This window comes from Melanotaenia boesemani, chromosome 5 (assembly GCF_017639745.1).
Source record: "Melanotaenia boesemani isolate fMelBoe1 chromosome 5, fMelBoe1.pri, whole genome shotgun sequence".
Lineage (NCBI taxonomy): Eukaryota > Metazoa > Chordata > Actinopteri > Atheriniformes > Melanotaeniidae > Melanotaenia > Melanotaenia boesemani.
This window is the reverse complement of record NC_055686.1, coordinates 33,639,413-33,665,953: the sequence shown is the minus strand read 5'-3', so window position 1 is coordinate 33,665,953 and position 26,541 is coordinate 33,639,413. Positions and strand designations below refer to the sequence as shown.

At 38.5% G+C, this 26,541-nt stretch overlaps 1 protein-coding gene across 6 annotated transcripts in view; it reads right to left on the bottom strand.

The window, feature by feature from the left end:
- nrxn2b (neurexin 2b) overlaps positions 1 to 26,541 on the bottom strand; it is an 815,055-nt gene that overhangs the window by 15,611 nt on the left and 772,903 nt on the right. For 5 of the 6 annotated variants that reach the window (XM_041985417.1, XM_041985422.1, XM_041985420.1 and 2 more), the window contains 2 exons: positions 25,638 to 25,727; positions 7,728 to 8,050 (listed from right to left, as the gene is read on the bottom strand). In XM_041985417.1, the coding sequence (XP_041841351.1) occupies positions 7,728 to 8,050; positions 25,638 to 25,727 (413 nt within the window). The remainder of the gene's footprint in view (positions 1 to 7,727; positions 8,051 to 25,637; positions 25,728 to 26,541) is intronic. The other variant, XM_041985421.1, reaches the window with a different exon arrangement.

Genomic DNA, 26,541 nt, shown 5'->3' with positions numbered 1-26,541 from the left:
CAGTCCATGCAGTCAGCTGCCTCACTCTGCCCGACTCCATATAAACAGCACATAATGAATCCTTTAAAATCTGCACCTCTCTAAATTAAGCATCCTGCATGTCAGTAAGTACACACAGCAGGCTGTGTTTGCAGCAATAAATAGAGGAAAGAAGCTTGTATAAACCAAAATACTAGCAAAATGTTAAATAGTTATTTCGGTCTCCTGAAGTTATCACTGGTTTTAATTCAGTGGAACATCTGTGGCACAGATATAAAACCTCCAAATTCACAACATAGCCACCATGGAGCATTCGGAGCAGCTCACAATAGCAACACTGGCTATAATTTATCAGACGAGAAATCGTCATGAGGCCCACTGACCCAGTGTGCTGGTAGATTCTGAAGGAGACCTGAAGGAGCAACTCCAAACACCAGTTTTCACCTGGTCAGAACTTTTTGTTTCATCAGTCTTTAAGGGAGCAATAGTGTTGCACTGTATCCAGTCAAATTATAGGTGTGCACACACACACACCTGGGAGGGCTCTCAGCATATGGGCCCAGGGTTGTCGCCTGTGATCTTAGTTTTATAACATCCCGACACCAAATTTGGGTCAGAGCGAGACAAGTGAAGCCCTCATAATCAAGGGGAGAAATAAAAATATCAGGACCCCCCCCTGCCCCCCCCCCCCCCCCCCCCCCCCCCCCACACACACACACACACACACACACACACACACACACACACACACACACACACACACACACACACATCAAAAGGTAGATCTTTTATTCTGAGCATCAAAGCACATTATTCCAATATGATCAAAGCTGCAGTGCGCTGGGTAGCTCAGAGCTTTTGGAGAAATTGAAATTTGGGTTTCCGCTCGCTTGCTTTCCGCCACTCTGCCTTCACTGAGACTTGCCGGATGCTGGGAAATTCATTAGAGCTCTCTGGTCCCTGTAAGCTTTGCCCACTGCTGTATTTATAACATTTGCTCCATCTTATCTTCTTCAGGAGAAGAAGAAATTGGGTAGACAGCTACTGGGTGACTGTGACTAATCAGACTGATGCAGAGTGTAGATGTAAAACTGTCCTCCGTAGTTTTAGGATATTGCTGTGAAGCTGTTAATTTATATTCTTTTCTTCAAAGGCTTCTGAACAGTTCCTTAAGTTATCCAACTGTGGTTTCAATGTTTCTTTCTATGGTTTAGCTTTGCTATAGACTCTGGCAAAACAAAAACAATGAAAAAAAACAAAAAAAACAATACTCTTCACAGCAATTTAATCTGTAGCTTTCAGCCACAGTGGCATACAGATATTGAAGCTTGATGATTGGATACTTCACGCACCCAGAGAGTTGAACCAGATTGTTTTCCAACAGTCTTTTGACTGATGAGCTATCTGGATGAATTTCATGCTGTTCTGAGCTGCAGGAAGTTTCAAACTGTGAGTCATATTATATGGTTCTTGGCTAAATTAATGAAATCTTCAGTTCCATAAATAGTTGTCATCCAAATATAACAACATACACATTTTAGAGAATTTAACCTGTAAGTATGTGATGACTTTTCAGACTGACGTTATAAAATATAGAGGCAGTCAATGACATTTTCTGGCGTCCTGTAATGCAGGGGTTCTTAACCTTGTTGGTGTTGCAGCCCAACTTTTCCAGTTCAAAGTGGCTCAGGGCCCATTCAAATATTAACACTTTAGTGGTTTAACTAATCTCACTTGTAGTTTAATTTGTAGTCAATCATTATGCCAAATCCTTTTACAATTTAACAAGCTAAAACCTGGTCAAATACATGACATCGTACAATGATGCCATCACAATAACGTTTATTTATCAAGTGTATGTGTAACTGAACAGGCTAACGATTCATGGAATAAAATCAGGCTGCTACAAGAACAAATGTAAAAGCTCAAATCAGCCCTAAAAACACAAAAACGACTAATTAACAGATTTTACTACTGCAAAAACAAAACAAACAAACAAAAAAATAAAAATAGAGGAGGTATTAAAAAAATTATTAAAAAAAAAGGAAATTAAATTAATAATGTGATGCTGTGATAAAATAAAAACATTTAAAACAATAAAAGGTTCAAAATAAATAAAATTAGAGGTAAAAGTTAGGATTCTGGTCAGAATTCTCACATTTTCAGGTTCCATCAATCTCAGAAACACTAAACCACAGATCTTATCAAAATAAGAAACAGCTGACTTGAATCGACACAGAAGCTTTGACATTTTTTACCTCCTTGAAATCATTGATTAGGACCAACCATGACTACACTACACCGGGTATTTTTAACTTGCCATCACAACCCTTGTCAGATAACACTTAAAAAAAAAACCCACAAAGAACTTCTGTTTCATAACTGGTCCATAAGCAGGGCAATTAGTAAAGGAAGGTTTTTCAATTTTTCCTTCCAGGGTTTAACTAGGTTTGGTTAGGGTTTCCTGGGGGCTGAAGGCCAGGATTTTTCACCCAAAACTACCAAGCCTAACTGGAAAGGGAAATCAGAGTGAAAGGTGGGAATTGCTTGTGGGATACGTAGTAGAGTTTACTAACTTCCTATTTCTTTTGGCCACAAGACCCTGTATTGTACACTGTATATGTCATCTGAGCATGTCATGCAAAGACGGGTCAGAAGTTTCATTAACTACACCGCGATCAGCAGAAAAGACATGACTTCGACACTGGATTCAGATTTAATCTGTGAGTTTCTTTGCCATATTTTTCATTTGCCATTTGTTTTCAGCAAGCTAAATAGCAAACTAATTTAATTAAAAGACTAAATCAGAAGCTAAAATTATGAGCTGCAGCCAGCATTAGCTGGTTTTCTCTACAGCTTTGTGTAATTTACAGCTAGTTTCAGTTCAGCAGAAAGCTGTCATGTCCTTTTTATCTGAGTTGAATTTTATTCACCTGTACATTTAGATGTTGTCTATGCAAATGGCTCTTTATGGTGCATATTCACATTCATCTACCTAAAAATGTCTGCGTTTAAATGGTTTTAATTTGAATCTTTACTGGAACTTCAAATAGGACCAAACTTGCACTTGCATTTAAACACAACTGCATCTACTGTACTTTTTTTCTAACTGTAATAGACATTTTACCTTTTTTGTTTGTTGAATAATTAAGTATTTATTAAAGTTTTTTCATGGGAACCTTTGTATTTGTTTATGTTGCTGCATTCTGTGTAAATAGTGCAAATTCAGTGCGACCTTCAGAACATTGCTTACAATCAGTGTACTAACAATTGCACTCAAGTCTGTAACTACATGAATATTTTAATCAATTCAGATTTTCTCTGCATTCCAGGGCACTGAAAACATTGTTTTTTTAGGAAAATGCCATCTAGGGTAAACATTTTTGGATAATCAAGCAATGCCATTTATGTGTTTGCTGCCACCATTAAGACTTCAAATCACAATGTGTGCTGTTAGCTCATTTGTTCACCTGGCAAACATAATCAACAATGTGCTGGCACTAATCTTCCAAAAGGATGTTTTACATGATTGCATACAGTACCTACACAGTTTGTAGCTGACTATACTTAAGAATGAAGATGTCACATGTTTTTAAGGACACATAAAACAAATACTAATTTCTAATTTCTATTATTTACTGGAAGTTCTATTATTTACTGGAAGTTATTATTTAGGGCTAAGTTACTACTGTTTGGTTTTTTTTTGAATGGGTTTTAATTGCTTCTGTGCAAATTCATGTGGACAGAGTTTTTTTTTTTTTTTAGTAAATGTGCCATTTGGACGGGTTGTTGTTTTGGGGGATAAATGAGAAAAACTCTGTGTTTGTATGGACATGATCTAAGATTAAAAAACATTTTAGGATCATAAATTTTAGCTCTGGAAAACAAGCAGCCACATTGTTGATGATAGCTTGTGGCCCAGTGATGTAACTGCAGTGATTAAATGACTTATAAGTTTACCAGGAACACAGAGACACTAATGTGTTTCTGGGAAACTAACGCTCTACTTTTAATTGAACTCTGTTTATTATGGAAAGCCTCACTTAGACTTATTGGCACTGCTGTGTTTATTCAGCATGAGGCAAACAGGGAAAAGTTTGAGATCATGATAAAAAGAAAAAGACTGAAGTCTGAATATACTCTAGACCTGCAGATCATGGTATCAGGTGGCTTTCTGACTGATCTCGGATGAGCCTCTGTGGACATGAATAGTGCTAATTAACACATTTAAATGAGAAAAATCTGCTTGTAATTGGGATCAGGCTCTTGTGTTTTTTGTGACATTGGTGAAAAAAAGGTTGTTAAACAGCTGAAGTTAAAAGTAAAGAACTGACAGCTTTTAAAGGCCAGAGCTTTCAAGGGCTCTGAGCATGTCTTCATAGCAGCAGAAATACTGTAGCTGACATAAGGTGAATCCAGCACAGACATGGAAGAGAAGCTCACAGAGCTTCCAGAGATCAGACTTGGAATTTTGCTAAGCATGCACTAATTTGCAAGCTTGTTATGAATGGCTGTTGATGTAAAGCCAGCTTATCCAGTTTCTTTTCAGTTCCCAGAGTCAGAACCAGACATGGAGAAGCTGCATTCAGCTTCTATGCTCCACATGTCTGGAACAAACTCCCAGAAAGCCTCAGATCAGCTGAAACACTATTTAAATCAAGGTTGAAGACATACCTGTTCTCTGCTGCATTTCAATAGTTTTTATTTAGTAGTCAAAATCTACATCTGGTTCTTTTAAGCTGGAATCATGTTTTAATATTGTCTTTAACTTTATTTCTTGCATTTTATCTATTTTATTTTAGCATATTCCTTCTGCTTTTATTTCATTAATTGCATTTATTTTTTATTTTATTTTTATTATTTATTTTTTAATGCACTTGTCTGCACCCTGCTGTAATGATTTATGTAAAGGACTTTGAATTGTCTTGTACTATACAAATAAATTAGCCTTTTCCTTTGCTTTTAAAGTAGAGCATATATTCTAATGGGATAAATGGGTCCTGTAAGACTTATGAGTATAGAGAACCTGGACCCCTTTGCTTCTCCATCATTATGCATGTGGGCAACACATTTTCCCTACTGCTAATTGTGGTTTACCATCATTGTGACCTCAGCACATATAATTATACCCTTTACATTCATGTGAAGCACATTATAAATACAAGTGTGTTGCAATGGAGGTGTAATAGGGAATCTAATCATGAGCGTATTTTTTCTACTTGAGAGCAAGCCTCATTGTTTTCATGCTCATATATTGTTCTGCTCTCCTTCAAAACTCTGCTTATGCAATCTAAAAATCTCTTTTTGCATTCAAATATGCAAATAAACTCTGCATCTGGATCTCAAATTCAGTGCACGTCTAAATATCTTGTGCTCAAGCTCAAGATGCCTGTGTTCTCATGAAACTTTTCCTCAAGATTTTTTTGTCTGCTTTCAGGCTGTTGTGAGATTAACCTGTTAATATCCATCAAAGCCAAAAGAATTCCAGATATGACTGCAGTTTTAGGATGGCTACATCCATACCAGATTTTTTATATTTACACAAGTACCCATGTTTTTAACAGAAGATGTTAAAAAGATGGAAATGATGCAGTCGAGACGTGAGAGGATTGGAAAAGAAAAACGTGAAGGTATGCTGAAATAGGAAGTTGGAAGTAAAACAAAACACTAAATAGTAGCAAAAGAATTAGTAGTCTATTTTGCAGGCATATTAGCTACCAAGTTAGCACATATAATGCTAAGGTCAAAGGCACTGCCATGTTAAACAAAGGCTGGATACTTTGAAAATATAAGGAAGCTTAAGTATGATATCAACACTCTAAAAGAAATTCAATGATGGACTGGAAAATGTAGGATTTTTTAAAATAATGAAGTTCTGATTCAAATATTACAATTATCTCATTATTCCCAGTCATCAGATTTTGATAGTCATGTATAGAGGCTTGATGCCACATTTGGAACTTTTTAAAAGCTGAAAATGTGTTGACATAACCTGCAAAAAGCGCTACAAGTGGCTGAGGGTCCTGACACTGCAGCCTTTTGTACTGTAAATTCTTGCCTTGTCATCTGCCACCACCGGTTGTACAGTTACCAGGGGAGGCTCATGATTAATCCAATCAGTAGCTGGGTTCATGATAGTATTTCCTCCTGTATCACCTCTCTTACTTTAGTCTATCAACCTTGAAGTTAAAGAGGAAAAGCATTAAACACAACCATAAGTAACTAGCTACGTTCTGGAGTGCACTTTGTGAAGTAAAATAGGTGCACCTACAAAGAGGAAGTGATAGTTTAATTGGCCAGCATCATATCCAACATGATATTTGATCATGAAAACAAGAGTCTTCTCTCAATTAGAAAAACTGTTTTTGACATAGACACTAAAATGCCCCTATACATTGTTTATACTGTCTATACTGTTTTTTTTGTTTGATAAGTAATGCAGATTTCCTTCTCATGATGTTCACCCCTCTCCAGTCTTTGCATTGGGTGTGCTGTAATTTCTGGCATCCCTACGTGCCACATCTCTTTAAAATAAATCAAACTGAGATGTTGATTGATGTAATGGAACCAGCTACACAAAGCTGCTCTGAGTCCCTTTACGGCTGACAGGTTTTTTGAACATCTGAAGGGGGCTGAAGGCTAACAAAGAGGCTGCCACACAACAAGGAGCTGGAGAAGTGACTGTTTGACCTCGCAGCTGAGTTCTTATGAAATTCGCAATCCCCTCATTCAATGAGGGCCATTGGCCTCTTTGTTATGCTCTTTAATCTTATCAGACATTGTTTTCAGCATGCTGAGATTTTGGACGGAGTTTAGAAGTTCATGTAGAAATGACGAGCGATGTTTTATCACAACGTACAACAGCAACCTCACGGCCCATTTATGCTCTAAGCTGAAAGCCCTCTGTCTTCTGCATCCTTTACGTGGGTAATATGGTCTGTTTTCTTGCTCTTGGATCCATGGCCCACATGCATTGTGGGGGCAGTGTCAATCAGTATAGCTGGTTGGTGCCTGGCGGGTTCGGCGGCTACTGATAGTGGCCCACTGGGGCATGAGCCCTGTGGTCTTGGGTGGGTCCAGGGTTGTCTTTGTGGCATTGCTGCTGATTGCCCAGGTGTCTGGGCTGCCCTGGTCTACCTCTAGCCTCCATAAAGACGTGGTCATATTTGCATGATCACTCTCATCTCTGATCTCTGCTTATTCCTCATATTCTGCATGCTGACACAGTCGTCCAAAGTTGGTACTTTGGTTGTTGTTTTGATACATGTTTATTTATTTATTTCCTTGAACTGGAGGTTTATATAGGTGATTATCAAGAAGAGCCTTATACCCATAAAACTCCCATTGGCAAAACAAATTTGTTCAGCACAACACAGCAGCCGGACCATTCTGCTGGGGCGATGCTGAACAGGACAAGGAAAAAAAAAAAAACAAACAAACAAAAAAAAGAACAACATAATTATTAGCAGCACAGAACAGTGCTGTCTACTGCACTGCCTATTTTTATGTCTCACTTTGAGAATGAACATTATCATGATCACCTCCACCGACACATTGCTATTGTCTAAAACGGATGTTAAAACTCGGAGGTGAACTCTGAACTCTGCACTGCCCTCTAGTGGAATTATTACCCAACAACATAATGAAAACATAGAAAAATGAGGGCAGTGACATTAGAAACGGGCATACCTATTTATATGCTTGTAAAACACGTACAAATGAGCCTCAACTCCAACATCGTTGCTCACCTGCGTGACACTGTCCCTCATGGTGGGTGAGCGCTGTTTGCGGGTGGTGGTTGTGGCCATGGTGGTGGTCGTCTCCATGATTGTGGTGGACATATCAGCCAGTGGGGTGGTGGAGGTGGTGTCAGTTGTGAGCACCGAGGGCACATCACCCACCAGCCGCAGGTTACCCTGGGTTTGGACGTTGGGGTCGCCCTCGGCTGCCAGTTTAAGCACCTGCAAGCCGTTGTAGTACAGGCCTGAGATCTGGCCCTGGAAGTGGCGCCCCTTCTCTCCACCACCGATTTTGATAAATGCCTGGCTGTTGAAGATAGTCAGCTGGCGACCTAGTATGCAAAAGAAGCGAGAGCAATGAAGGAGAGAGGAAGTGAAGGTAAAAGATGAGAGGCCATGGAAAAAAGAGGAGGATAAAGAGAGAGGGAGTGAAGAATACAAATCAGCTCATGGTCTCCAGGTGAGCTTGAACACAAAACACAAAGCAATACACAGGCACAGTGTGAAACAGAGGAGACTAAGGGACTGTTTCAATCACATGGGATTTCCTGGGTAACACTTTAGTGAGATTGGACCCTGGCTTGGAGCAGCTCGCTGCCATTATGGAGCTGGGCACATTTTCAAAAACGGCAGCCTAAAGCTGGCAGTCAAATAGATTGCAGGGGCAGTTGTGGATTGACCCTGAGATTGATAGTTCACAGCAAAATGCATCTGATTTGCCCCAATATGGAATATATTAGAACAGTGCCGGTCTGTGTCGTTGACCTCCAATGCACCTGAGCTGCACAATGATAAAGTACGTCTGCCAGCAGAAAAAATGTCCCCTCGCTGCCGCTCAGAGGGGGAAAATGAGATCCTCATTGGAAGGAAATGTTTAATTCATCAGGGGCTGTTCTCCTCCATGGTCATTACCATTCATCTGGATGGATAGATGGATGAAGGGAGGATGGGGTCAACCATTTAACCAGGGCCCAATACTAATGTGTTACCAGGACGTATGGTGAAGGGGAGGAGTGTCTGACAGGTGCAGTTTTTCCTCTCTGTATTTTCTTCAGCTGATGTCAGTTTAGGTTTCATATGTACTTTTTCTTCTTTGCATACCTTTGGAGGGGAGCTTCACATCACTTGGGACTGTTGCAAACTTTGACCCCCTCCATTATGAGTCATGGATATGAGCGAGCTCGGAGGTTAAAGGGACACTTTGGAGGGATGCGGGCTGAAAATAGGCCTTATGAGGTAATTACTCAGAGGAGAGGGATGGGAGAAGCCAAAGAGGTTTTTCTATGGATTAATCAATCCCTGCAAGGAAAGAAGGAGTGTGTCTGTTTGTGAAAGGAATATGCCCCTAATGTGTGCATTTGAGAGTTGAAATATCGACTCTCTTGAGAGTGAAATATCGACGCTATGAACCTATGAAATTACAGAGCCATGTGGCCTGAAGGGAGTGTGGAGGACTGAGTGTGCATGAATATTTGATCTACTTGGCTGTTATGTATGTAATTGTTTTTAACTCTTATAAGTAACTTTTAAATAGTTTAGTTGTAATATTGCAAGCTTGTGAGGACAGCCATGGCCTCATCAGGCCCTGCCCCATTTGTTTTTAATTAAGAGAGATTATAGGGTACTTTGTCATTCTGATTATGATTTACTCTCCTGTATGAGTGGCTCGTTCTGACATCCCTGCAACTCAGGTGGGTGGGACTACGAGACAAATAACGTCTATTAATGCATGTTTGTGTGAGGGACATCAAACCACATGTTTGCAGAGGTTCTGGAGAGATAAATCTACTCCACTAAGATGGGCCATTACCCACGTCATTCTATTATCACATCATTAGGCCTGCTGGAGACCCACAGGGGCACTGACTCCTGTCCCCTAACTTTGTAATGATGATACTTAATGGCTGGCATATGTACTGTTGACATGATAGCTGAGTCTCGCTCGATTATCTCATCACTTAGCATGTTTGTCGTAGGAAGGATGCTACAATAAGGATGGATGGACTGTCAAACTTTCAGTATCAGCCATGAAAACACAGGAGAAAAAACCATGCTTGTGTAAATACAGAGGTTAAGTTTAAACATCATATATGAGAACACAGAAACAGTCAACCTTGTGCCCAACTCCCTCCTTTCACAATATACAGTATACTGTATACAAATACATTCAAATACAAGTCAGCCCAGAGGGTCTCCTATTTCATTTAGTTCTATGTTATGACAACTGTGGTGGGGTTCCCTATAAAGACCTGGACCGCTGTTTTTGGCCCTGGCCAATAAATGAGCCAGATTTTCTTCTTCTTTCTTCTTGCTCAGTGGTTATTTCGGAGAACATCACCCCTAGCAAGCAGTTGTTGTAACTGCGTGACATAGTTGAGATGGTTTGGTCTGCTGAGTAAAGTGCAGTGTGAAAGCAAATAAAACCAAACGAATGTGCAATAGTTTTTGTAATCCCCCCCCAATCAAACCGAGTCCCCTGGACTATCTTGGCGTGAATGCTCCCTTAATAGCTTGGTTCACCATGAGTTTGTAGGGGTGGTGGGCCATTTTCTTTGCGCTCACTTTTCTACCCTTTAAAACTAGTAAGGTTATTGTATCTTCTTTTCTTTTGTTCTGACATAGGTTATCTCCTCTTTTTCAGGCAGTTTTGGTTTGTCTGTTATTTTGACCTTAAACACCCTGAAGCCAGTTAAATTTTTTCAGCTCAATGTGATTTTAATGTTCGTTACAAAAGGTCTTTAACTGGTTAAATCTCCATGAAGTCTCTGTGGCATCTGGAGATCAGAGAAAGAAGAGCCATTTTCGGGTTATGTCTTGGCCACCTCTAGAGAGGGCACAAAATCTGACTCTTTTTAAAGGCTGAGAAGTTGAGGACACGCATAATCGTCTTTATTGTTGGACACTGTTTACCAAACAGCTTAACTTCTCCCACAGATGCCTCACTTTGTCCTGCACGTAAGCAGCAAGTCAGCCGACGATCGGTTCTGTTTACTCTGCAGGTGTCAAGTGTATTGATGTCAGGGTTGCAGTGACACAATCAGAAGTAAGCAATATTGACAAGCACCTCATGGATATGATTCAGCGTAGCTCAGAAATGCAGAGCGCAGGGATCTGCATATCATCATGAATTTCTAAAAGTCCAAACATCCACTCAGTGACCTATTTAACGTTATCTGGCTATTAAAAAATGTATAAGATAAGCCTTGAGCTAAAGAGAGCGCGCTATGGCAACCACTTACATTATCATTCCATCTCAAGGTGAGACAAGCAAAAGAAGAAAGGTGCCCTCTGGACAAGATGAAGGAAAATCAGCATTTGTTTTTGCATCCGTCTGGTCAGGATGAGACTCTTAATAGGGGCTGATGAAGTTATTGTTTCAGGGTCTGCCAGGTCAAATCAAAAGTGACATGCAGTTTTAGAGCCAATTTCAGTGGCAGGCGTGGGTATGGTGGGGTGGAGGGAAAAGAAGCCTCTGCATGACAAGCAATCACAGTCCCTAATATGACAGAGCTGGATGTGGTACTGCTGCAGAGAAGACAGCATTTATGCATGTAAATAATGACTTATGAAATATGTCAGTGATGGTTGGCCTTTTCAAGTAGTGTGTATGCACCCAACATTTATTTACATGAGCATGTGTGTGTGTGTGTGATGATAGCCAGCAGTGCACTGAGGTTTGCACATTGATGAGGGGTCTATTGGAGCAATTGAGTGGGATTGGGTGGCTGCTGCTTCTCTCCCCAGAGCTCTTAAGGTGACAGACGTTTAATGGGGAGCGGCTATTTGAAGGGACCGGATGGGTGGTGGTAGAGTATGGGTTGGGCGGGGGGTGATGGCGCTATATGGCATACAGCCTGCCTCTCATTATAACAGGCGTTGGGAGTCATACACAAAGCTTTAATTAACTGCATTGCAGAGACCAGGATAACCAGGATTCTGCAATGATCCTAAGCAGATACTGAGCTCAGACCAAAGACTGATATAGCTACACTGGTTGTTAAGTTGCATGTCTAATCTGTCTAGTAAATAGCTATAAGGATGCTACAAGGGTTTTCTGGCTAAAAATGCAAGTTACGGTAAAGTTATTGTATAAAGTCTTTAATCAAACATTCACTAAAGAGATCTCCCATAAGGCTCATTAGTGACAAAAACTACATTTTTAGAGCAGGTTTAATCAATCACACCACCACCTCTGATTCGCTTTTTAAGAGCTCTGATTCAGTACAAATGTGTTTTCTTAGTGTTCCTATCTCACCTTGACCTGGTGATAAGGTTAAGTTGCTGTATTTAAGAGACATCACAGGTTTCATTTATCTATAAAATCCAAGATTCTTCAGTCTGGCCTTAATACTATCTCAGCTGTTAAAGACTGAATTTTAGGTTCTAAAAAATAAATCAGAATGTAGTCTGAAAGCATAGTCCGAGTAAAGCAAATTCAGAGATTTGCATGGAAACATATTCAGTAGACAAGAGCTACTTTAAACAAGCTGAAAGAAGTCTGCTGTACTGAACTGCAGAGGTGGACTATATCACAGTTTTTCATCAGTTTTCTCGTCAGGATTTGTAAGACTGGTCAAAAAAACACTGAGCTGCGTGACACAGTGATGCCCTAATAGAGGGAGGATTGAATTCCCTCAAAGACTGTAATGCTATAAACAGGCCTGCTATGGTGTATTTGTGTTAAACTAGCCATCTAGTTGTGTATATGGCAGCTAGATAACTATTCTGCCTTGATCATAGTAATCGTTGTACCTGTATGCCAGTGTTTGTAAAATTATGGCTAAATCTATTTTTACAGTATTTTTCTGTATTTTTGAAAAATGGGAAAATAACGAGATTTTGTAAACAGCAAGTGTATTTAGACCATCCGTGTTGATCCATGTTGTTGTAAAAGTTGATGTGTCTTGATTTTGGTGTTCTGTTTTCTTTTTCCTGTGTTTTGCCATCTTTGAATTGTCTTGATTTATATAGTATAGTGCCTTGTGAGCCCATGTGGGCTTGTAAAATTACATATTAAGATGGATAATAGATTTTAAAATTTATCATAAAACTTTATCACTAAAATATATTTTTAGAAAATAGTTAAACTACTATATGCTGGTTTAATCCTCTTAATACTTTAATAAAACCAATCAAAAACAGCAGTCTTTTTTAATATTTAGACATTTTTTATATTTTTAGCAGTTTTTCACCATACTTACTGGTATTTTGTCATTAAACATGCAAATGTTTTTCATAAAAAAACCAAAAGCTGAAATAAAATAAGAGATGGTGTAAAAGTTTAGTTTTAGTTCTTTTATTTTGTCAGCAATTTTCTGGTGCCCCAGCTGTCGAAAAACTGATGTTTTTAACGCTTATTTCTGACAGTGTACTATAAAAAAACAGAAGGTTGAAGAATAACTGAAATCCATGGAAACTTAGCGGACTGATTCACAGTGAAAGAAAATTGAGGATCACCACCAGTAACTGCCTCCTTTTTATTTCACTGTGACTTTTACAAACCTTTACTGGAAACAACTGGATTTTTACTGGGACACTGACACGCTGCTGCAGCAGCTGAGTGTCGCACTCACTTTTTTTTGGCGCGCTCACACAGATCAAACCTGCTGTGAAAATTACAATGCCAATAATTTGTCAGTTGTAAGGTGAAAGAAATATTTATAATCTGCAGTGTGAATTTGGGATTTCAGATCTGAGCAGTTAAAATAAGCCAGGCTCAGCTAGTTTTGTTCACCTTCTAAATGTTTCTGTCATCAAGTTTTACTTGGTGGTTAATAATACATTCATGCATGAAGTGACAATCTAAGAACAAGTCTGTCTTTCTACTGCAGCCAGAACTTGAGGAGTCAGTCTTAGCCCTGGAGGAAAGGGGCATACTGGAAAGTAGCCTTGCAAGAACTGACTTTTGATTTCCTTGCGAAATTATTGCAGTAATGACCCAAGCATGTCACATTATACTGCGAGGAAGGATGATATTTCTTTGCACAGTGCAATGCAATGTACAACCCCTGCCCCCCCTCCCCTTCCCCACCCCACATAACTGGCAGGTAATCAATTTGATGGGAGACATGAACTCTCTCCTACTGTACATCCTACACCGGCCTGTCATTTCCCACATCTCTCCTGTCTCTAAAAATGGTATATACATTTTAATAGTAATGAAAAACGGTTTAAAGGATATCATCACTATTAAAAAGCTATTAAAAGTAATTTACTTTTTTTCCTCCATTGGTAATAGGGCACCTCCACCGTTACCTATTAAGCACTTGACAAAGATGACATGGAGGGAGGAGGCTGGATGGGAACTGAGAAAAAGGGGACATTACAGATGTCAGAAGGGACGTAGAATGATAAAGAGTGAGCATGAATTAGGACAGAAAGTCAAGGAGATAGCGTGAGGACGTGGGGGTTGTGGTGAGGAGGGGTGATTAAAAGGAATGACAAACAACCTACAAGATTATAAATCTTTGAAGAAAGAGATGGTGAGGTAGACAGAAAGCAAAAGAAAGCAAAAAAAAAAAAAAAAAAAGAAAGGTTCTGAAAGGATATTAGATACCTGGTGAGTCACATCAACCTTCCCACCTTCATTTTCAAGTGCAGTCATCTAATCATTAACGTTGTAGTAATGGCAGGGTTTTTCTATTGTATACTTTTCCCCTTTCCTTAGAACATGACCACTGACTCCTGCTGTGAGCAGTACTGCATGTCTGTTGTTTGACCAGAGGAGGTGCACATATAGAAGCAGCAGGTGTATATTTACTCAGAAGAGGGAGGAATACTAAAATAACCTGCCTGGGTGGATGTGCTGTCAACAACTGTGGGGTGAAAATAGACTCAGAATACAAATTTAACTTTTTGGTTTACTGAAAAACAATTGTTTAAGAAGTGATTTGTTGCTACCTACTAGTAATAATATGGTTTAAGATAATTGAGAAGGTTGAAACACGAGATGATGTCAAAAAAGTGGGAAAACAAACAGGGTGCTGACTAAAATAACTACCAAAGCCAAATATGTTTTATTTCTTTGTTACCTGGTTTTAGCTAAGGGCGTAAATCACAATATATTAAACTGTGTTTTGTTGATCTCAAGTTTTGCCACATTATGATTTTAATTTGACTTGACCCAACAATCAATATTAATCATTTAAACACATATCAACATCATCATCACAAAAAGCAGCTAAAATATGGTTTGACATTTTTTATTCCTGAGCTGAATTAGATAGAAAAATATTCTATTTCTTTTATCAAAAATCCATCATAATGTGACAAATTCTGAATACTGAGCTGTAGAAATGATAACAAAAAAGAAAACTGAAAGAACACATTTCTGTTTGACATTAAAACAGGATATAGTGTAAACTTTAATCTAATTTAGTAAAATCTGACTGTATCATATCTAGTTTTTTTCAGTTTAGACAACTTTATTTACCCCTATAGAACAGAAGAAATATTAACCTTTTAAAAACTGAGATCCTCACCTGAATTAGGGATGGGCGTATCGATACTTCGATAACAACCACTCAAAATATCGAATTTGATACTTTTTTGAATATCAAGATACCACACAGATGATACAAACATACCATTTGATTTAACTTCTGAGTAGCAGGCACCAAAACTGTGTGTGAAGCCCAGCCAGCTATTTCCCTCGGTGTCATGAGTATGGTAGCCTGTGAGATTTCATGATAATGTTGCTGCTGCTACTGTTTCTTTTCTTTTTTTAATTTGTTTTTATTTACTTGATTTAATGCAGGTTTTTGCACATTATGTTTTGTTATAATTATCATATTACTATTACATTTTATAATTTTTTTCTATGTAATAAATGTAAATAATCTTACATTCATCTGTATTTGGATTATTTTATAATTAAGAAATGTTTTAATCTTATTTTTGTTTAATTTTCTAAGTGTTGAAAAAAGGGGCCACTGAAATTTGCTCTAAAACTGCATGTCACTTTTGATTTGACCTGGCAGACCCTGAAACAATAACTCCATCAGCCCCATTTCTTTCAAGAATTGATTTGCTTGAGTTTTATTTATATTTTATATTAATGCACACTGTACAATCGGGATTTTCTTTTAAGGGGCCAATAGCAAGGGATAGTCAGTATCCATAAACTAACAAATCAACAGGAAACATTTTGCTAACGCCCATCCCTAGCCTGAACTGTCTGCTTCACCTTATCAGAGTTCACCTCTGCAGAGATAATGTTCATATATTTTTGTGAAGTTTCCCTCTGGGATAAATAAAGTAATTTTTATTTAATTTTATATTGTTCTATGATTTCATAGAAGTTTAGAGTTACAGCTGCATCATTTCAATGACATTCATATTAATTCTGAAAGTGAATCTCCCAAATTTCCTTTTGCTATCAAAAAAAGTATTTATGGGCGTGCAAGTAGGGACCTAAAAGATAGACACAGGGCTCAAAAGCACATTAATGCTTAATCACATAAACAAAGAGGCAGCACAGCCGATCTATGTGTGACAGTTTGGATAAGGACACCATCACAGCCAAAGTAACATTAGTTGTGTTTCCATTACAGGTTTTTGCAAAATAAAAGCAATATTACAAAAATTTCGACAAAGTGCAGTTGCGATTTGCAGGTGTTTCCAGTGAATGGTGGTTTGTGCATTAGCCGTTACTCTCTTAAAATGTCGTCCACTTTAAGGAAGATGGAGATTTCTAATTAAAACTCTGCATTTCGCTGTTGTTCACTATCAAGAATGGCAGTTATATTTTTTCTTTAATTATTTGTGAAAAGATTTCCATTTTCTCCTGCATCTACTCATACCGTGCAATCTTTACTTGAAATTAACTGGTCACATGACCCCCTGCATCACATCCGGGAATGTTTAAATGCGAAAAAAAGTGTTTCCACAACACTTTTGTGATTTACATTTAAATCGACTCATCTGAAAACCACCTCATGACAGCGTAAAAACTTTTTAGCAATATCTGAGTTTTTCTTTTTTTTTTTTTTAATTTAGGTGATTCCATTATCCAGTTTTTTATTGCGATATCTTTTGGGCAATTCTAGGGGATATGGAAATGCACCTAATGATTATGAGGCAAAGTCACAATAATTCAACGTATGTAATTATAATAAACCTGTCCTGCAAGTTTTAGATGTTTAGGAGGTTGAACACACACAATCCTGTGATACTACATGTCTCCACCTGTGGTTGAAGATGTTTCCCTCATTGAATCAAAGTAAGAAATTTTGTTGATAGAACAAAGCAAATGTAAACAACTCTCCATATCTTTATTAAGCATCTCTCAGATATGATTACTGTATTATTTAGGTTTGTTACTTTTGGCTCCTTTAACAGTGAATTGATGTGTTGGTGCAGATAAATGTATTGTTACGCCTCCAGCTTCAACTCAACTCTGTCTTTCTCTTTTAACCATTAAAACTCCAAACCAGTGACCGAGCTTTTTCTAATCTGCATATCATTCTACCGAGTCTTGGCTTTCAGGAGATTATTACAGTTATATAGAAAAACATAGTTATACAGACAGACATGTACCTTTTTTGTCACTGTTTCTTATTGGGCATTACTATCAATTTAAGTTATGTCATTGGTCCTAAGTTTAATAGGAAGTGGCTTCATCATAATTTCCAGGTCAAAACATGGATCACTCATTATGGATTTAGAGTCTCTGAATAAACACTACATTTTGTGGTTGGATTGTAAACATCCTGGATGGAAATGGTGGAAAAACTTTTGTAGATCACCTAAAGGGTAAGCTATCCTTCACAATTTACCCCACAGGTGACAATATAAGTGATAGCACTCAGGGGCACCGGCAATCTAGCAGAGTTTTCAGAGTTAAAAGTCTGTTTTTCCATCTCTGTTTTAAAAAGAATTTTTTCAGACATGATTATATTAACAATCATCTTCCACAGTGTAAATCTGCTGTGCAAAGAGATTTATTTTCCCCTCTCTATGTAATGCATTACCTGACAGGATATTAAAAAAGCTTTTATCAGTTCAGTTCAAGTCACCACTCAAGCCGATGCAGAGTGCAGAGTAGTATTTAGATTGCATCTTTGACCAAAAGTAAACTGCCCTAAAAGCTGCCACAGTTACAGAAGTGATAGCAGCTTTCTAGCTGCAACATTGCATTGATGCACCATCCTCTCTGAGTTGTTTTTTCCCCTAAACTGAGAAGGAAATGGCTTGTCTCAGATGAGCTGTGGTTGGTAATTACCAGCTGAGCTGAGCCAAACCAGTGAGTGGGCTGGGCTGGGGTCATGCTCGGTTTGCTAATGCACAGATTGCTTGTCGGATGCCGCAGAATAATGGCTGTATGTCTGCTACAACCTCTAGAATGTGCTGTAGGTGCAAAGGAGGTGAGGGGATGGCAGCTTGATGCTAACCTGGAGGAGGTGATTGCTAGAGGGAGGTGTGGCGTGACAGATGATCCAAGTGTATATGAGGGGATGTGAAAGGCACTGCAGCTGAAGTGAGCGGTATCTCTCACCCACCGCCATCATTATGCCTCTCTCATCTTCTTTCCACTCCTGTTATCTCACAGAGAGGAGGGCTGCCATATGGCGGTGAGGCGCTCCTATCTGAAGTGTTTTCTCTTTGCTGAGTTGCAGGGTGGGAGGGATGGCCCTGAATTCACCTCTGTCAACATCCTGCTTTGTCACGCATAAAATACAAAAGCTGGGCCGTTATCGTGTGGTCTTTTTCAGATTTGTGTTCGCAAATCCGTCGTGTTCCTGCAGAATTTCCAGTGTCAACAAACAAGAACGCCCCCATTTCCATTTCCTCTTTTAAAAGAAGAAAAGAATCAAAAGGGAGCAAAGCACAAAGGAGGTGGGGTGGGATGCTGGAAAAAGTCGATTATGAAGTCTTCTCAAGTTATCTCCTCGCCACATGGCTCTCTTTGGTAATTAAGAGCATTTTGCTTTTTTTCTCTCCTCAGGAACTCAGTTGTTCGGCTGGACAATAAGAATTAATTGTGTTTGACAATAGAGATGAGCAGGCTTTGCTACTATTCAGGTCCTGAATTGTAGCAAGGGACTAATGTTGTGCTGAATAATCTGCAGGTCACTGCAGAGAGTAGCTTAAACTTCATCTGATATGGCTCTATATCTGTATGTATCTTAAACACAAGATACTGTCAAGGGAGACATAAAGAGAGATAGCACGGTGGTTAGCTGGGGACATTCTCTCTTTTTTATTCTCTTGAACTGTGACTATGCTGTTTTTGTCCATTTCATGGTCTCCTACCATGAAATAACAGAAAAGAGCCTTCTTGCTGCCACTGCTTCACTCATGAACAAGCAGGTTTGGAATCCATTCAGTTTCCTCTTACTTCTCTCACATAGAGCCCGTTATAGTGCTGCGAGATCAAATGAGAAGACAAGATAATAACTCAGGGGGAGACGAGGCTCATCAGAGTGGCTGGAAGACAGACTTATAGGGACATGCTTTTTAGACCTGACTGCGGTCAGATGTGAGACAGTCTCTGAAATGAAACAGGGTTCATGAATAGCAAATCTGGACCAATGCCTGGCCTGGAGATTTGATTTGGATCTTGGCCCCAAGACAACTGGGAGAGCTTGATTGGTTTCGATTAGGGACTGGGCCAGCGAATATAAGACCATTACACTCTGAACATTCAACCTGATTCTCCGGTTTAGGCCACAGAGGCCTTATATTCCTCCCATTTTTTCATGTAGCTCAACACATAACTTGAACATCAGGGTGTTGTAGAACTCAACGGTGATCGACTATTTACGAGAAGTAAAGCTCATGTTTTTTGTGAGCTTTCTTTTCTTGCCTTCTAGCTCATCAGCTAAAGGAAAAACCTGCAGAAGTTCCATTCTTGTTGGCTATTTGTAATCTTAAGTGAATGTTTACAAAAAGCAGGGTGCACACATTTTCTTAATTCAATATTAATATTTTGTATGTGGTGTAGTGTCCATGTCATTGAACTGAGATTTCCTTAAAATCCTAAACACTATTAGTTATTTATTCTGCATCAGTATATAATTAATGAAAGAACATCTTTAATTCATTAATCTTTTTATTTTGTAACGTTGTAATTAATTGGAGGTTTTTTGAAACTCCAACTTGTAGACCCATTTACGTTGTTCCCAGTTGGTCTTTGCCAGAATCTGTATGGTAGCCAAAGGTTGGTGGCAGGGCTTGAAGTTAAAAAGGATTTTCTACCAATTCTGACTGAGGAGAACTGATCCAAGTCAACTTCCATTTACTTTTAAATTTATCTAGGACAATGAGTTCATTTTGGTAATTTTGTTTTGGAGCAGATGAATGGAAAATATTTTTGGAACAAAGAGTTGGAAATACGTGTTTGGAAACACACCTGTAATGGGAATTTGAAATAACTTGGAAAGTCCATGCATGTGAAATGTGGACTGTGAGCGGATCACATGGGAAACAGCAGAACAGTTGAAGTGGCTGCCATAAACTAGCTCCAAGGTGTCGCTTCATTTGTTATGAACTCCACTCAGTAGCCCCCTGTTGTCATTTGGTGTCACTGGTTTTTTATTCGATCTATTATATTTAGTTTGTGCTAATTTTTACAGAGCCCATCATGGGTCATTATAATATCCTGCAATCTGTTTTTATTTATCACACCCATTAATCATAGATCCCAGCACGATTCATCGCAACAGGGCATTTCAGTAAGAGACTCTTAATTTGTGTAGTGAGTGTGCACAGTTTGAAATTTAAACCATAGGCTATGCAGACATTGGGCAAGTTGTTGATGCCTTAGTCACGCGTGGCAACAAGTACATATTTTTTTTCTACTGATGTCATCAGATGGGCTCGATAGATTTCTGTCTCAGATTAATAGTTCATTTACTTCTGTGGCTGTGGTGTATTTAAGTTTGCAGCTTTGCATAAGCACCTACAGATATGATGATATAATGTTAGCTTTAGCATGATTAGCTTTGCATGGATTTCAAGGTGGGTAAATGTTGCATCAAATTTGTTGTTTTCACCAATAACAGTGGCTCCACACAGTTTACAAAGCATCCTGTTTTATATTATATCAAATGTGAAATGTGGCCATGTGTCTGCTTTCCCCTTTCTTCTACAGTTTAGCGTTTCATCACATTAAGCCTTATTTATCCTCTACGCTGAATACGCATACAGAAGGATGGGTGGCCAGACAATGCAAACACAGCAGTACCACCAGAGACAATGGGGACAGTGTTGCACCGTCAGATGCAATTCTCTGGTCTGTGGAGGTCCCAAGCAAAATTTCACAGAGGGCCCCTCCCACCTACATTCATTGCACTTTTATTACAGTATTCTACACTTATAACAATAACAACAACATGTTAATAATGTTATCTTTGTTGTTACAGCATTATATTCTTCAATTGCAACTTTCAAATGGTCTTTGACAGCTTTCATTTCTTCTACTGACTTCTACTTTATTTTGTACTATTTTCATTTTATTAAACAGGGGAAATATGATTTAATGTAGTTCCAATACAGAATAATTACACTAGAATTAATGTAATTGCATTTACAGCTAATGCAGTGCATAACTAAGTAGTTTTCAGAAACATAAAGCCTACTGGACATGGAAAATAAAATATAAACACCACTTGCACATAATTACTTTCATCCATGAACTTTAGAAGAAAATATCAGATTTTTTGCCTATTAATTCTACAATTTACCTTCTAAGCTTCACAGTTAGGCTGAACTAGACAATTTTAATTTGATATTATCCAAGTCATTTGTTTTTATTTTCAGCCTGGTGGTCTTCAGGACTGAGCTGCTCTGAGCTAAATTAGCTTCTGGATAATCTGCACTACTTACCACTGTCGTGGTTTTTCTATCCTTCTTTTGCCACTAATAGATAGAAAATTTCTCATTTTTATAAACCTGCTCTCTCCTGTTTGTTAACATCGGATGTTCTGCTGCTCGTGGCATGCCTGAATAGTGGAGGTGGGGCCCCTTTCGGGAGTTCTGTAGTGGTCGGTCACTGTCATTGTAAACTCTTCACATTGTCACTGCTCTGTCTTGGTTCAAAGTTGGTTGGTCCTCGGGGCCCAGTTCTGGCTCAGGGCCCCAAGCGTTTGCCTGGTTTGCCTGTTGGCTTGCAACATCTCTGTGCACAGAAGCTTGCATGCATGCAGTAAAAGGAGCAAAGAAGAAGAAGAAGAAGAGACTGCGATGTATTTAATGCACAGACTACTGCTGCACTGAGAATGTACATTATGATGATCTTTTCCACCACCACCATGTTTGGTATCGTCTAAAACTGATGTTCTAACTCAGAAGTGAACTCGGAACTCTTCACTGCCCTCTAGTGGATGTATTGCCAAAAATCCGGCCGTTGGAACATGTGGGCAGTAATTTTTGACAACATTTGACATGGATGTACCTGTTTACGTATGTACTGGGAGTATAAATGAGACTTTAGTTTCATGAGAAGAGTGGAGATTAAGTCCTATCTCATTTTAGTTTCTTCCCAACCTGTCTTGCCATTTCACATGACTAAATTTGACCAAAAGGGAAATCAAATATAATCTAAGAGGTAATCTAATTTCTGAAAAACCCAACACACGAACCAAAATTAAATGTCACTGTGTGGGTGTAAAACTTAGGAATCATTGTCCAGAAAATTTTAAAATGTGTGAATCTTTGAAATAGTAAAAAGATGTACTAAGATAATTGTTTTTATAATGATAGATGTTAAATTAGGCTGCATGGCATTCCTTCAGATGCTATATAACTGAAATTAGTATGACTGTTTTCTTTGTTTTCTTTGTAAAATACATAAATGATTCCATTTTTTCTTGTGTTGATTTTCTTGTATAAGAAAAAGACGCAGGTGTTATATAATCATTTTCTTCAGCCTACACCCTTTTGGTTTATCTTGTTTATTATTTAGTTTATGTTTTGTACTTCCTAGCCTCCATATTAAGAGTCTGACATTAGATCTGATTGACTGCATCATTGCCAAATGTTTTTTTTATGATGGTGGTGATACAGTTCAACATACAGTTTTTGTCTTGTTTTAGGAGTCAAAACAAAATGCTGCTGAAAACACATTAATTATAATCATTATTATATGACATAACTATCTGCAACAAATGATCATTGGCCCTCTAATAAAGGGGAATTCTTGCCAGGTTTTCTTTGGTATTTTTGGTTATTTTTGCTTTTAAAGCAAAAAGAGGAAGAATGAAAAAGGGGTTGAGGATTTGTGTATAGAGAGAGAAAACCTGGATTGAAGGAAAAGGAGACGTATTTGAGTAAGTTTTGCCTCAGATAGAGCTGCTGAAAACTTCTGGGACTTGTGATTTTTCCCCTCCATTGGGTCACTGTAATTGCTGCCATTTTGAATTTAGTCAGCAGGCCCAGATTGGGCTGGAGATGCTCACTCTGATCTGCCTCACACACAGTATGGGAGATTGGATAAGGGCTTCAGAATGAGATCTGGGGAGACGGCATAGCTCCAATGACTTCCATCAAATAGTAGTGTGACCAAAATACTGATTTGTGAGAGTGAATGTGAGTGATTAGCGCTCTCATTCTGCTTCTGTCCACACCTTAAAGTCCTTAAAGGACACTGTTCCAGGAGACCCACTGGGCTGATTGTTTTCTAAACTTTGTAATAAGTAGAGAGTCTTTGAAATGTTTTCTTTAAGAAAGACTTGAGACTAAAACCCCATACTGGCAACCCAGCCTGGACCATAACCGGACATCTGTGACAGGATGAATGATCCAGGCTTTTTGCCACAGCTCTCATTCAAATACACCAGTCAACCTGTTTAACAAACAACATACACAAGAATACACTGAAATACAACACATCAGATTCCTTAGACATGAAAACAATAAACGTTAAAGGGACCTTTATTTATTCTTTAAGCACATTTTGTTGCAATGATCCAAAGCAGGTGTGTTTAACCCTCTGAGTTTTGCATGGAGATTTTTTTCTTTTAGCAGAGGTTAGAACATGTTTAGCTTCTCGTTTAGTTTTTGTCGATTGCCGCAAGAACAAGTTCTTCCAAATACAAAAATCCAGCTTCAGTTCTGTTCAAAGGTTAAAACATAATTTATAACAAGGTTATAACTGAGGGCTCTCTGAATTTTGGCACCAGCAGAAGCACTGCTGGGAAAAATCTGCCAAATTGGTCCAATTTACGGCCATGGAAGATTTAGAGTCCTTGAGAGAAGCCCTCAGTGGTTAGTGTGGGTTGAGTTTGATTTGCTGTTAGGTGGTTAGATTCTGCTTAGAAGTTGCTTAGATTTAATGTCTATCCACTCCCTTATCACAACAGTAAACAGCTTTAACCCTTTGAGCTTGAAAATGTCCTCTAATCCCCTTCATTATTATCTACATTTAAACTAATGTTCAAACAGCATCTTGGAAAAGCTCCTCCAAAAACCATTTTGCCTCTTTGGTCCATGACGTGTGTACGGCATTTATTACTGATCCCACAAATAATCAGCCTCCAACTTTTCTTTATTTTTAAATGCACCCTGATCAAAGCATCTTCTTGAGGTTTGGTGGGTTTATCAGTTTATTTCCCTCATCTACTTTCTCCCATGTTGTCATCGAAATGACTGGATACAGACTCATTTCGAACTTTAGAAGAAAGAGAATAATACATTCAGTTTAAACCTCATTCTCTTTAGAGTTTCATAGCATGCACAAATCATTTAATAAGTGGGTAAGTCATTTTTTATTGATCCACTTTTTCATTCAACTTTCATCTCCCAAGCCTTTTTAATTCTGATTTGTGTCCTAACTACCCTCAACAATGATGCATTTGCCGTCGCACAGTGGGAGAGCAGAGAAGTTGGTTTGTGGAAAATGGATAGAAAGCAAGGATTGTTTTGTTTCCATGAAATAAATATGCAAGGACTTCATATATCTGGTTTGTCTGGTGCATAAATGCTTCATTTTTTCACAGAGACAGACAGACTGAATTTATCCCTGCATGTGTTATTGTTTCACAATAACCTCTAAAGCTAGTTGGGTTGGAATGCTTTATTCATGATAATCTAAAAAAATCTAGTAGTTCTACTGTACACGCCTGCAGGTATATTGCTGTAGGGGTTACGTTCTGATGCTCAAAATGCCCATTTTTATTCACTTCCTCTGTTTTTAAGAATCAACCACCTTCAGCAGCACAAACACACGGCACAAGACAAAGACAAAGAGGTTGGGACATTCAGCACTCAAAGGGTTAAAGAATCGTCACTTTGATGGGACCACATTCGAAAACTGATGGAGCTACAGGAGAGCAATGTGAGGCGGGTAAATGACGCCCACATGCTGCAGTGAATCCAGATTTATCACAAAACACTTCAATGGTCCCTTTAACTTTTAGTGACTTTCAGGGTTTTTTTTTTCTTGAATATCCAGTGAAAATCATGTTTTTCCTTTTTATTTTAATGAATATTTAAATACTGTCAATGCATATTCACATTCAGTCAACAAAAGACACAGGAAAAAAGCAGTAGGCTGTTTACATGTGACCAGGTTATTATGGGTTATGTTTGGTTATTTTGGGGTTAAGTTTCTGAAGAGATGCAGCCCCAGTTTGAGGTTTTGTGGGTTAGGGTCCCCTAGATATAATCTAAGCATCATTATTATTTTACCAATTATGACAGAATACTATGAAGCAAAACTGCCATTAAAAGCAACATATCATCAAAGAAGTTCTCATTTCCAGTTTGGTTTCCCAGCACTGGACACAGTTACTTGTTTATCAGTCTGTTGCTGTGAAGCTTGTTAAGTCAGCATTGGTTTTTGCCTAAGGGACGCCTTAGTTGGGTTTAAGAGCCAAATCAGGTTCACCCTCGCTGCATGGCACTGCACCTCCTCCAGAGTGGTGGTTAACGGTAGGTTAGGCGGTTAGATCATTAGTGGAGTTAAAGGGATTTTATTACCTTTGTCGAGTAGCCACTCGTCAACTACCCGACCAAGTCGGTATGGGATTCTTTGTCTAGCAATAGCCAGGCGTTCATTATCAAAGTTCCCTTTAAGAAATTTGGAGAAGACAAATTAAGAAAAAGGTTACAAGAAAATCTGGAAGTTGAAAGGTTAGAGGTTAGAAGGGCAACATAACAAAAGTTTAGCAGGTTATGTTCTTTAAATCAGCTTTAGTTAGGACAGGAAGAACTTGGTGTGTTTGTTTTTGTTTTGGGTTGGTTTATTTGGTTAGACAAGTTAACAGTATTCTAGTTAACTTGAGTTTAAATGATTCTCTTTTAAATTAGCTACCATGTTAAACAGATTTATAAATGATTTAGACATAGTGTGATTACATTTGAGGAACTTAAATGTGAAAACCCTTTAGAAAAGCATTATCAGTAATGAATATGTAAAAAATAGAATTGCACACAGAATCAGCAGATAACAGAAAAACAACACTAAGAGAGAAGACATAAAAATGACATCTTATTGTCAGAAATAAAGCATTGTTATCTCACAGAAGCATGGGATAATCACACAGTTCCAAAACACATGTCATGGTTGTTCACAAGGAAGACGTTGTTTTAGTTCCCATTGCAAACAAAGCAAATTAGCAAATCACCACCTTCCAAATTCAACAGCAGCGTTGCTTTCTGCCCCTGGAGCATCACTTGAGTTGGAATCTCAACTTCCTCACCTAATGCAAAGAGGATTAAGTAAATCTGTCAGCACTCTGTTTCTCTCTCTCTTTCTCTTTTTTTGTTCTTTATGCATTGATGGAGCGCTTCTCAGTGGCGCTCGGCAATTAGCATCACTTCATCAGCGCATCAAAGAAGTTTCATCGCTGCTGTGCAGACTTATTATCCCTTGGTTTACTTC